This window comes from Pygocentrus nattereri, chromosome 7 (genome assembly GCF_015220715.1).
Source record: "Pygocentrus nattereri isolate fPygNat1 chromosome 7, fPygNat1.pri, whole genome shotgun sequence".
Classification (NCBI taxonomy): domain Eukaryota; kingdom Metazoa; phylum Chordata; class Actinopteri; order Characiformes; family Serrasalmidae; genus Pygocentrus; species Pygocentrus nattereri.
Genome location: NC_051217.1, coordinates 603,625 through 617,500, shown reverse-complemented (window position 1 = coordinate 617,500; position 13,876 = coordinate 603,625). Strand labels below are relative to the sequence as shown.

The 13,876-nt window shown below is 43.2% G+C and overlaps 1 protein-coding gene across 1 annotated transcript in view; it reads right to left on the bottom strand.

Moving 5' to 3' along the window:
* nrn1la (neuritin 1-like a) overlaps window positions 1-12,237 on the bottom strand; it is a 47,496-nt gene extending 35,259 nt beyond the window's left edge. The window contains exon 1 of the mRNA XM_017717164.2: window positions 11,813-12,237. Coding sequence (XP_017572653.2) covers window positions 11,813-11,864 — 52 coding nt within the window. The 5' untranslated portion in view covers window positions 11,865-12,237. The remainder of the gene's footprint in view (window positions 1-11,812) is intronic.
* Window positions 12,238-13,876: the final 1,639 nt, after the last annotated feature.

The window sequence follows — 13,876 nt, the reverse complement described above, 5'->3', positions numbered from 1 at the left end:
GGTTGCAGCAACTGACCACATGACAATGGCCACATTTAACTTTACATTTACCCTCTGCCGGCCCTGCGGGATATCAGAAGTGTTACTACTGCTCGAAATCTGCAGGCTACACAGCATCAACCACCTGGGAAAGTGCTGCAGTGACCTTGGACGTCCAGTAAGAAAATGCCAGTGTTCTCTACAGACTGTGAAGTGCATATGCTATTCAGCTCACTGTAATTACCCAGCAAACTCTCTCCCTCTCTCCTCTTACAGACATACAGCTACTGATTCACCCCAAGATTCATTAGTGCTCAGAGGACACAAGTTCCTGTGACTCCTCACAAAAAAAAAAAAAGCAAGTCACAGTAGCCATGAATATTCATCTCCAGCATCAGATGGAGGCGGGCAGTGGGGACGGCGTCAAGCTTTTCACAGCGTTCTCATTTCACTGTGTTTGTTTAGGGACCTCGCCTCACACAGAGCCTCCGCTGAGAGCGGCCAGAGGGAAATTACTGCAGCAGGGCTGATGTTGAATTACGGGCAAAGTTAACTCGCAAAGACATCTCCTGATGACTCAGGGTCACACATAAAGAAGACACTCCGTTTGTCCTTCTGTCTGCATAGCCTCAGCTTACAGTACAGGGGTGTGCAATTATGAGTAGAAATCAAAGACCAGCTGAAATAAGTGTCAAAAGAAGAGACAAGGCCTCAATTTTGACTTCATTCATTTTTCTCATGCATCAAACCAAATAAAGCTTCAATTTGCATCACCAAACTAAAAAATTTAGTTCCACTGTCAAAACCAAAGCATCAGAAAGGCCATTTTCAACTCAGCAAGTCCTCCTGAACAGCTCTGATCCACAGTCATGGGAGTAAACCTCACTACACTGTAAACAAAGAAAAAAGGTTTGGTGTTTTAACTTAAAAACAGGCATTGCTGATCTAATGTACTGTCTGAAGTTAAAGGAACGCAAACTTTAATGCAGGCAGGTTACTTTTCTAACCGTCCTCAGGATCTGACAGACACTTTTATAAACGAAGGTGCCAAAGGGCTTCTCAAGAACCTTTCAATTATTTTTCGATTACTTTTGTAATTCAATTTTTAAAATTTAAAAATTCAGTTTTAAAATTAAAAAGTGAGATGTGCAAGTGTGAAGAACCTTTACAAATGTCCACATAAAGCAAAGGTTATACACCAATTACAGGAAAATGATTTTCAAAAATATGCAGTCCTTGAGATGTAAACAAATTCATTCAGAGTGACAGCGTTGTGTGATGTGAAGAGGTGCACTGTGGAGAAACTTAAAAGCCATTTTAACCAGTGAACCTCCACATCTTATCAGTTTTATATGTAATGTAGATAAAATAAAATAGTGGTAAAATAGTGAAGGGTTTCATTCCAAATCATATTATAGACCATTTTCAAGAATTTTCCTTTTTTCATGATAAGTTCTCGGGAGTGGGCTTTAAACATGTGAGAAATATCAATGCTATATTATGATTAATAGCACCTTTATTGGAATAATAAAATTGGTTTTCCATTGTGTGGTATGGTGTTGTTAAAACTCATTATATTCATAATTGTTGCACAGCATTTTAGAATGAAACAAATTTTCTTTGGGTACTGTTTTGCCTTACGATCCATGTACCACTCTGCCATGAATGTATTTAAAATTACATTTTAGACCAAACCTTATCTCAAAACTATCTGGCGATAGGAACCAGATGGCTGAAGTGTTTAATGTCTGTTAAAGCCGGCTCATAGAAAGTTATTACGCTAAACGGATACAGATACGCTGCCCGGGACTGAGGTTTATGATAGATTTAGAGCCATTCAACACTTCAGATTCAACAATACACAACTGTAAATTATGCAGACATTATGAAATGTTTGAGTTCCCTTTTAAAGGCTTTCCTTGAACTTTATGTCCACGCAAAGAAGCATTTAGGTGCAGTTCTAATTCAGTTTGGTCATGATGTTTTGTTCAATTCACTGTTACCAGTGTAATTTACAGTGAACCGGGGACTCAAACTCCACTCTTGGAGGGGAAAAAGAACCGTTTTTGTTTTGCTTAAATTAACATACCTGATTAATTCATGAGCCAATTATCAAGTCTTTTATTAACTGAATCAGACATGTTGGAGAAAGCACTAAACTGGGCAAGCATGCGTGACCTACAGGACTCGATTTATTTATTTAGCCTGCCTTATGACATGAAAACGGATATGCAAACAAATTCACTAAAATGAATCCTCTCAATCCATAAATAAACAGAGTTCAGTTAAATATACACATTTATTTCCTCCAGAGATCAGATCCTTCTATCTGTGTGTAATAGCGGCTTGAAATATCCAATGTTAGTGACCTGTTTGGCAAGAAGTTTAACTCTTGCTATATAAAGAAGGCTCTCTTCTCTCTTGCGGCAACCTGTCTGTGGACCTCTAAAACTTCAAAAGCCAAGAGACACATATGAAAGAGAAGGTGATCCGAATGAAAGAAGGCATATTCAGCTCCAGGTCCGCACTAAAAGAATGAAACTCAATAACGTCTCAATAGAGCCCAGGTATCCTGCTCTTTTCCACCAAGCAGATTTTATCACTAAAATCTGTTATAGAATAATGTTTTAATTCTCACAAATGGGGTGAGCAATATAACAATGTTTTATCATTAAAATGATCAATTATGTCACAATAAGCTTTTCTGAGCATACCGTGGATATGGTCAGTACTTAAAGAACGCTGACCAACCTTCCTGCTGCTGTGAGACTGTACAACCAGCACGGCTCCCAGTAGACCACATACAATACAATATACACTTACATTCAGAATGCGAACATTTTTCATTGTGCAATACAGATTTATATGCAATTTTATTTTATTTTATTATTATCCTTATTTTGTTGTAAACAGTCGAGATTTAGCTTTAATTTTTATCATTTATAATGTTGATAATGTTTACACTGTTTCCCGTTTCTATTACTGAGTGTTTTACTCCTGTTACTCTGCTGCTGCTGTAATACTGTGAATTTCCCCGCTGTGGGACTAATAAAGGATCATCTTATCTTATCTTATCTTATATGCATCACTACAAAGTGAGCAGATTTAAGCCTGTTTGACTGAATCAAGTACAGTTCGTTAAATCATCAGTTGTACCTTTACTGTAGTATGTTTTTAGTAGTATTCATAGTGTGCGGCACTACAGGTTCTTTTTTGTCTGTTCCAACTTATTAAATCTCAGAAAAACAAATTGCTGTGAAGTATCATTACATCATGATCATAATTTGTGCCGTATCCTTTGCCCAATCTCACAAATTAGGAAGAGAATGCAGGGGTGGAAATCAGGGGAATCATCATCAGGCAAATACGCAGCAATTCAAATGCAAAACTGTGTCGATGGAGTTACACTTTATACTGACATCTCATGCTTTAAATGTCAATGTTAAAATAAACAAACAAAAAAAACGAATTGTTATTAACAGGAATAGCAATATTGTAAGTATAGACATTACATTTTGTTGCCAAATACACTGCCACAGTTTTCTTTCCATCCTTGATCTTATATGCATATTGTTATAAAATATTCCAATGGTGATGATAATTAAGAATTAAAACGAAGAACTATTAACGACTGTTACTGCATAAGTCAATAAACAATCATAGTATAATAAAAGAGAAAAGTTCCTGGTGTTTCTTTCTTTATGTCATTGCTGACTAGAAACAATCTATCTTGGGTTTAAACCTAATGTTTAAACTGCAATTGACAGCTATACGGTAACTGATACTGTACCCGACAGCTCTTTGGGAACACGACCACCCATGATATTAATTAATAATAAATACAGAACTGTGAGGAAATGTCCTTCAGGTTGGGTGCAACAATAACACGTAGCCAGTGGAGCTCAATTCACTCCACGTTTTACCAGACGAAGGTCAACAAGTCTTTGCCTATAGATTTTTTTAGGGGGCGTTTGGGGGTGGAAAGGGGTCAAAGGCCCCAGTTAGGAATGCGTGAAACAGTCTGAAGGCTGGATTTTTAAGACACCATGTGGGGCTGTTTGTTACATGCCACACTCAGGGATCCGCAAAATCAGCAAATCTAGAATATGTTTGTAGTTCACCTAAAATGTTTAGTGCATGATCACGAACTCATTAAGACTTTCCAAAGAGCCACCAACAGGCGCCAAAAAAGAGGCTTAGACTTTCACTGACTGCTGTTTTCTCATTTGAATGCCAGTCTATTTATTTTTAGAGATACATTTTCTTACAATACATTTAACTCCTTTATGTAGTGTTTATAAGATTCCTTCCCCATCTGAGACTTTAAACTCCATAAATAGAATTTTGAACCTCGTATTTCTTTATGGATACCAAATTAGTTCAAACTGCAGTCTCACAGTAAAAACTGTTTAAATAAGCAATAAAGTATTCAGACCTTAGACATTTACAAGGATTATGTTATGCTCTGTTTAAAGCCAGGGCATGAGCTGAGGTTGCACTAAGCTAAATATACATGTAATCATCATCTATGGTACTTTCTACTGTGTCTGCCCTAAACCCTTACTAAATACCAACTTATGGAAATACTTAATTTTTTTATGTTTTAAAGGTCTTTTAAATTTTATTTTTAAAATGAAGACTTAGATTTAAATATATACAAAAAACTGTCCCATGCTTCCTCGTCACTACCAAAGCAGAAAGAGTTTTAGTCCAGAGAGCCTTATTTTAGCCACACCCCTGCATTTTAGGGCAGGAAGTGGGACAGCATCCCTGTCCCTAATGGCCACATGGTGGGCAGTTAGATCTCATCATTTTAAAGTCAATGTGTCTAAAATCAAAGATCTAAAAATCAGTGTGAAACATTAAGAACGGTCACTACTGAAACACATATTTTCTGCAGTTGGGTAAATTTAGAAACAGAGAACTTACAATGAACCTCATGTTGATGCTTGTTTACAACCCCATTTCCAAAAAATGTGGGATGTTGTACAAAATGTAAATAAAAACAGAATACAATCAAGTAAACACTATATTTAATTGAAAATAATACAAAGACAACATATCAAATGATAAGATTAAGAAATTTTATTGTTTTTGAGAAAAAAAAAAAACATGCTCATTTAGAATTTGATGCCAGCAACACATTTCAAAAAAGTCGGGGCATGCATCAGCTCTTCCTTTAACAACACTCTGGAAGAACTGGGAACTGAGACCAACTGCTGTAGTAAAGTGAAATGTTTTCCCGTTCTTGCCTGATGTAGGATTTCAGCTGCTCTACAGTTCAGAGTCCGCTTTGTCATATTTTCCACTTCATAATGAACCAAAAGTTTTCCGTGGGTGACAGGTCTGGACTGCAGGCAGATATAGTAATATGTGCAGTAGGCCTTCCCTGAAAAAGACGTCATTTGGATGGCAGCAAATGTTGCTCCAAAACCAGTTCATATCATTCAGTATTAATGATGCCTTCACAGATGTACAAGCCACTCATGCTGTGTGCATTAATGCACCCGAATACAACCAAGGATGCTGGCTTTTGAACTGTGCGCTGAAATCAAGCCATGCAGTCCCATTGCTTTTCAGCCCGGCAAACATGGTGTCCATGATTTTCAGAAGGAACTTCTAATTTTGATTCGTTGGACCACAGGACATTTTTTTCCATCCTAAATAAGCTTGTGCCCAGAGAAGGCGGTGGCGTTTCTTGGTTAGGTCCTGTTTATATTTAATTTCTTCTTTACATGGCAGAATCTTAACTTGCATTTGTGGGTACAGCGACGAGCAGATCTGATCACAGACAGAGGTTTTCTGAAGTGTTGCTTAAACATTATTCTTGAACTGTTGCACTATTTACCTGCACATCTTTTTCACAGAGTGGTGAACCCCTCACCATCTTTACTTCTACTTACTTTTTATATGTCATGTCGCTGACCTGTGGCCAATTAACCTTGTTGTCAGATGTTCCACCAGGTGTTTACCAGTCTTTTGTTAACCTTGTCCCAACTTTTTTGAAACGTGTTGCTGGCATCATATTCAAAATAGGCAAGAATTAAAAAAAAATTAACGGGATTTCTCAGTTTACATGCTATCCCCATACCATCTTCAATTAAATATAGGGTTTAAATGATTGGCACAACATGCCATTCTGTTTTTATTTACATTTTGCAGAACCATTTTGGAAATGAGGCGGTATACTAACTACCAGTGATTCTCACTGCTAAGAAACACATTTTAAAATCAATACTTTAATGTGAGTTTCTAAACAACATGAGACAGCTAACAGACTAACAGATTGGAAAACTGATAGGACAGCTGGCGCTTAAACATTGCCATTCATAGAAATATCATTTTTAAATGCGTTAAGGGAAGCCAAGAGAAAATCATTAAAAGAAAAAAGAAAACTGCAAGTCAGAACAAGCTGGCAGGGATAAACAGGTTAGTTGCTAAAACAAAATAACACAACACAGTGGCCTCCAGTCATAACCAACCAAAAATGTATTGATTGGTCAATGTATGTGAATGTATAATGACAAATGATAATAATGATAAAAACTTACAGAAACTTCAGGTGAAGTGGTGTGGGCTATAAGATCCACACAGAATGGTACTAATCAGTGGTCATCGCAGGTTTGCCAGGTCCAGCAAAAATCTCCAGCTGTCCACAAAAAGCTGAAACTTCATTTTTAAGCAATTAAACATAATTTTTGTCCCAGGACAGCATTTTCAAACAAGCCCGATTTGGCTGGCAAGCCACAAACCTGGCAACCCGGACAGCCGCGAGTGCTCACGCTGATCTTGAAAAAACATTCCACAGCACAGACACTGAAAAGTGGACCTACATAACCACCTCCTGTGTAGGTGCACATGCTCTGCCCTCACCATAACTTATTTATTTGACATGAAGAACTCCTGCAGTGTGGATAATAGAATCTTAAGGGATGTCGCACTAATTAAGACGATGGACAGGGAGGGGTTTGTCTTTTCTGTTTGTTTGTTTGTTTGAGAGTGGCGATGGCATTTTTCACCCTAAAATCAAAGCTCTGGTAGAGACTCTATTTCTAAAAGTATTCGCTCGTCTGGCTTCACACACACATGAACTTGAGTGACCTCTCAATCTTAATCCATAGGGTTTAATATGATGTCGGCCCACCCTTTGCAGCTATAACAGCTTCAGCTCTTCTGGGAAGGCTTTCCACAAGGGTTAGGAGTGTTTATGGGAATTTCTGACCGTTCTTCCAGAAGCTCATTTGTGAGGTCAGACACTGATGTTGGACGAGAAGGCCTGGCTCACAGTCTCCGCTCTAATTCATCCCAAAGGTCTTCTATGGGGTTGAGGTCAGGACTCTGTGCAGGCCAGTCAAGTTCTTCCACACCAAACTGGCTCATCCGTGTCTTTATGGACCTGCTTTGTGCACTGGTGGGCAGTCATGTTGGAACAGGAAGGGGCCGTCCCCAAACTGTTCCCACAAAGTTGGGAGCATGAAATTGTCCAAAATGTCTTGGTGCTGAAGCTTTAAGAGTTCCTTTCACTGGAACTAAGGGGCCGAGCCCAACTCCTGAAAAACACCCCCACACCATGATCCCCCCTCCACCAAACTTTACACTCGGCACAATGCAGTCAGACAAGTACCGTCTCCTGGCAACCGCCAAACCCAGACTCGTCCATCGGATTCCCAGACGGAGAAGCGTGATTGGTCACTCCAGAGAACATGCTTTCCATGTTGGCGCATATGCAGAATATGAAATAGATGTGTTTTCATGAGTTCAGCTGAGAGAAAATATAATAAAGCAGGTACCACATTAATGTGCAGTATCTGCTGCTGATAGATGGTGCAAAGGCAATACATACACAAGTTCTGTGCAATATCTGTAATTACTGCGCGATATCCGGTCATTACCTGCTCAGAAATGTGCAATATCCACACATCTGCATGCGTAAACTGTACATTTATATAGATTCTTAATTCTATTTTTATTTTTTATATTTTTCTGCTAACAGACGGCTTGTTTATTTATTTATTTCTATAGTTTATCTTATATTTTGTATTTTGTATGATGCGCATCTTTGTCTACTTACTGCTCTTTATCTGCTGTAACAATGCAGATTTCCCCCAGTGGGATAATAAAAGTGTCTCTTATCGTAAGTCAGAGAAGTTGTGGGTTATACAGAAACAACACAAGTTCTTAAAAGGCCGCTGTAAGACGTTGGGACATGTTTGTTGTTTTGGTTCATTAGCTCGAAAGCTAATGCTGACGTCTGCACACGATTCTAAGAGTGGAAACTTTTGATTACAGTGCAATATATAAATTAACGTCAGTATGACCCAGTGTTCGTTACAGAGATAGAAAGGAAGCAATATAGCTAATTATCTGCTTTAGTTGCATAAAAGACAATAAAACTCTCCTTTAAAGGAACGGATCAGTTTCCCCCTTTACACCAAACACAGTTAAGCAACCAAAACATCTTTAAGCTTCTTCTTACGTTTTTGCACTGGATGTAAATAACAGGTGACAGTTGCCCCTCTTGGCCTGCGCATTAGGGCCTGAATCTAGATTGTGATCAAGCCGTTTTGAACTGAAACTAAACGGAATAGAGTAAAACAGTTTAATTTCATACATAATTCTGTTGTGTATGATGAGCCTATTATTTGGAAACAATGGATAATCAAAGCCAGTCCAAAATACACGCAACTAATATGAAAGGAGTCGCCTTTTATTTATTTATTTTATTTATTTATTTATTTTTTTGTACATTAGGACGCTTTGTGAAGGGCTCAGGTTTGGGAAACGCTTTTTCCCCATTACAGATGTGCATAAAAGCATGGCAAGAAGGACTGAAGCGATGGAGAACAGGCAGCCTCACTCATTATTGATACGCTCTTGTCTAATGCTTCCATTGTTTTCTGCATTTAGTTCAGCTGATAAATGTGTTTCTGCATCCTATTTATTTTCATATCCCACTGTCCAAGGAATTGGTCCCCTAAAGCACATCTCTATAAGGAGCCCATATGCTGTTCAGTGCGCTAACTGGGTTGACACCCCCCCACCCCCACCCCCCCAACCCCGAGTACGCAGTATGTTTTCATTTTCAGATGTGCAGGAATGTTGCAGAGGTTGGTTTTACATGGTCCAGGAAAAAAACACTGGCCCCTTCGCTGTAACACATTTTTTAGCAATGTGCTCATGGCTCAGTCTGAAAAGAAGTGTATGTGATGATGCAGGTCACACGTCCTGCGAGAGGGATTTAGTCACTACATGAAATGTCAAAAAAACACGTATTATATCATCATCGCTTTGTGACACGACCTGCCCTTCAGTGATGCTGGATTAACTGCTCCACACTCAAGCGCACTGTTCTCCACCGCGTCGGCCACGTTCGTCGCTCTCTTCACCGATTTACAGCCTAAACAGCACAACTGCTGTTCTCTAAGACCAAGACCAAGTCTGTGTCTGACCAAGACTCAAAGAGAGAGAGAGACAGACAGAGAGAGAGAGAGATAGACAGAGAGAGAGAGAGAGAGAGAGACAGAGAGGCAGAGAGAGAGAGAGAGAGAGAGAGAGAGAGAGACAGAGATAGAGAGAGAGAGAGAGAGAGAGAGAGAGAGAGAGAGAGAGAGACAGAGATAGAGAGAGATAGAGAGAGAGAGAGAGAGAGAGAGAGAGAGAGAGAGACACAGAGATAGAGATAGATAGATAGAGAGAGAGAGAGAGAGAGAGAGAGAGAGAGAGAGAGAGAGAGAGAGAGAGAGAGAGAGACAGGGAGAGAGACAGAGAGAGAGAGAGAGAGACAGGGAGAGAGACAGAGAGAGAGAGAGAGAGAGAGAGAGAGACAGGGAGAGAGACACGGAGAGAGAGAGAGAGAGAGAGAGAGAGAGAGAGAGAGAGAGAGAGAGACAGAGATAGAGAGAGAGAGAGAGAGAGAGACACAGAGATAGATAGATAGAGAGAGAGAGAGAGAGAGAGAGAGAGAGAGAGACAGACAGAGAGAGAGACAGAGAGAGAGAGAGACAGACAGAGAGAGAGACAGAGAGAGAGAGACAGAGAGAGAGAGACAGGGAGAGAGACAGAGAGAGAGAGAGAGAGAGAGAGAGAGAGACAGGGAGAGAGACAGAGAGAGAGAGAGAGAGAGAGACAGGGAGAGAGACAGGGAGAGAGAGAGAGAGACAGAGAGAGAGAGAGAGACAGAGAGAGAGAGACAGACAGAGAGAGAGACAGAGAGAGAGAGACAGGGAGAGAGACAGGGAGAGAGACAGAGAGAGACAGAGAGAGAGAGAGAGACAGGGAGAGAGAGAGAGACAGGGAGAGAGAGAGAGAGAGAGAGAGAGAGAGAGAGAGAGAGAGAGAGAGAGAGAGAGAGACAGGGAGAGAGACAGAGAGAGAGAGAGAGAGACAGGGAGAGAGACAGAGACAGAGAGAGAGAGAGAGAGAGAGAGAGAGAGAGAGAGAGAGACAGGGAGAGAGACACGGAGAGAGAGAGAGAGAGAGAGAGAGAGAGAGAGAGAGAGAGAGAGAGAGAGAGAGAGAGAGAGAGAGAGAGAGAGAGAGAGAGAGAGAGAGAGCGAGCAGATGCGCTTCATTCATGATTTATGTCTATCGGCGTGTTTTCTCTTCCCTCATAATCCTCGGAGGAGCACTGTTACATCGCCCGCCACGAGCGTTTCGGCGGCGAGCGGACGGAGCGCGGGCAACATCCGGGGCTTTTCAGAACTTTGTCTGCCGGGAGCGCAGGACCGTTAAACCCGGTTTAGGACGGAAATCTGAACCTTAGACCTCAATAGTCTTTATCAGTAATGAGGATTCTGCGGGGTTTATGCGGCGTCGCCCTTTAAGCCGCCTTCCTTATTATTTTATTAAGCTTGATTTCTGGGAGAAGTGGTCAATCAAATCACGAGGAACCGACGTGTTCAGTCTGACATGTAAGCTTTATAAGGGAGAACTCTGAGGGCGCGTGCCACTGGCCACATACCTGTCCGCCACACAGGCGCAGGTTAGGACCCAAAACCTCTCAGAACTCCCGCAGAACAAACCAGGAGGCGCTTCACGACCACTGCACCCAGCTCCCTGCGGGAGCCTCTCGAGGTTATCTCGCCCAGACGTCCAGCTCCACCAACATCACTGAGCACCGCGCGCTTCTCCTGAACCGAGCGCTTCACATCAAACTTGACCTCTGCTAGACAGGCCGAGAACATCCGCGGCCCAGTTTAAGAGCTGTTACTTTAACGTGTTTATACTTTGAACCGACTGAGCCGCTGCTCGGGACTCGGTCTCACAGGAAAGCCGACCGGACTTCGGAATCGTTGAATCGGTTCGTTTGAGCGCGTTCGAAAGAGTCGGTTCTGTTGACTGAATCTCTCCAGCGTAGCGGAGCCCCAGCCCGCTGTCTGCTGTACCGACTCAGCGGACCGGATCACCGGAGTTTTACTGTGATGTTAAACTCCCACCCGAGCGCCCTGCTCGGCACCGGAGAGGAGAGGTGGTGTGAGAAAGCAGCGCGCGCAGTGAACCGCCAAGGCGCGGCGACCTGCTTTATAACGGTGCTCATCACGCGCCTCCCAGCGCGCAGCCTCTGCATCCCGACACAGCGCACGGAGCGCCGGCTGGAGCCGTCCGGCTCTTTAGAAGTAAGCGCTTCTAAACGTTCGCAGCCCTGTTCGCAGCCCGGTCCACAACGCGGTTCGCAGCCCGGTCCACAACCCGGTTCACAGTCCGGTTCACAACCCGGTTCACAGTCCGGTTCGCAGCCCGGTCCACAACCCGGTTCGCAGACGGTTCAAAACCCGGTTTACAGCCCGATTCGCAGCCCGGTTCGCAGCCACACAATGACACCCAGCGAACTTACGGAGGTGGAGAGCAACAGGCAGGAGGACGCAGGCGCTGCTGAGGGGCGTCATGGTGAACAGCTCCTGGAGGAGAAGGGGCGGACAGAGCGGCTACGGGTCCACGGAGCGCCGGGCTGCGCGTGTCTGCTCGGTGAGCGCGGGCAGCTCTGCCTCGGGTGGAGCGGAGACTGAGCGCGCGGCGCCCGGGACCCAGATTCGAATCCGCGCGTGAGTCCGTAGTAACGGGGCGGAGCCTGTCGCTCGAGCGCGTCACCGACGCGTCGTCACGCGCCCGGTCCCTCATCTCTCCTCTCCTCTCCTCCTCCGCCCCTCCCTCGTCAGAACAGCGCCAGGACGTTTCAGTGGACCCGGCGGTTCGGTTACTTTATCTGTGTTAAAACAGGATTCGCGGCTTGTGGGTTTACACCGCTCTCTTAACCTCCCTCTCTCCCTCTCTCCCTCTCTCCCTCGCGTTTACTTCACAGGTGCGTCAGTTGCGCTGATGACGTCACACCAAGAATAAATTCACTTTTCACTTCACTTTAAACTCCACGGCTGTGCTGTGGGTCAGAGCCGAACCTGGCAGTACGAACCCAACCACAGCGGTTGAACTGCTGCAGGTCCTTCCTGAAGATACCTGTGGGCCTATCACGGCCTTCCCGCCCCACGTCTGGGTTATGCCCTCCTCACACCGTGTCTGAGTGCGCTTGCATGGAAGGCAACAACGAGATGTGTGTCTGTGTGTTTGCGTGTGTCTGTGTGTGTGTGTGTCTGCGTGTGTCTGCAACCTCACAAATTGTAATAAATACCTGAAGGGCTTTCCACAACCTGCTGTGGAATTTGACCCTGAACAGCACTTTTGTAGCCAAACGTGCAGGAATGTGCACATCATCTAATTGGTCTTCCTTTTCACACGTTCGCATGATCGCTGTTGAAGAAGCCGTCAAGTTTAGACATTTAGAGACACAAACCCGAAAAGGGTCCAATTCTGACCCAGAACACGATGGGAGGGTTAAAGGTGAAATAAAGCGCATTGTGCATAATGAGATGTATAGAATTCTCTCTTTCTGAAGACCAGGTCCCAGAAGGTCTGCACTTCGGTGACATCAGGGTGTTGGGACTAAAACTGTGTTTGGGCTAAAATCGTACGACATCAGGCCAAATTAATGATCATAACTCGTTTTTTTAATTCCCAATCCAGCTAATAAGCAGTGTTATAGTTGAAGTTGGTTTATTTAAAGATTCCCTTCTACAACAGGTGTTGCCACAAAACAGCTTTAGTGAAAATCCGGTAAAGGGTAGGGAAGTGGCTCACAGAGCAAGACGGAGGAGACTTCAGGAGGGTGAGCCACCCCTCTCTCTAAAAAACTACCAGAAGGCTGAACATGTAGTTTTAGCCCAGACTTTAAGCCTCATCTGTGTCTGAGCACTGACTGGAAGGTTACGCCAAAGCCGGGCCCTTCGTATAAAAAGGCTCTAGCCTTAAACTCTACGTACTAATAGTGAGCTAGCACCTTGTGACCTAGTTAGGCGTCATGGGTCATAAGAGTGTATAACGCATCAGTTCTAGCCTGCAGTGCATGGGATTTTGGGATATTTGGTTTGTTGCTCAGTCTACACGGACGGATGCTTCAGCAAAGGCTACACTAAGGATGAATGGAGCGCTCTTGTGAACAGCACCATGAGAAACGAGACAACCTACAGCCTCACGCACAACTAAGCACTAAGACCGCAAGGGCACCAATCGGCCTTAAGCGTCAAAGATCTTGCCTTGCTTGGTGAACCCTAGTGATGATCATCCATGGCATTCCTGATGCGCAGTTCACTGTATGAAACATTTCTTTTCAAATGGGTTTGGTGACCTCGTCTGCCGAAGCTCAGAAACGTACGAATCTTCTCTCCTAGTATCAAAGCTGAAGGCATCTCTTTTCTATGACGCAGTAAAATTCTTAAAATGTTAACAGAAAATTAGTTTCTCCATCTTCAACAAGGCCAGAAGCATCGAGTTCAAGCGCGGCACTGAACTATCTGAACAAACAGCCCTACACTCACGACGGGTTCTTAGAAGAACTGCCTGCAGTTGT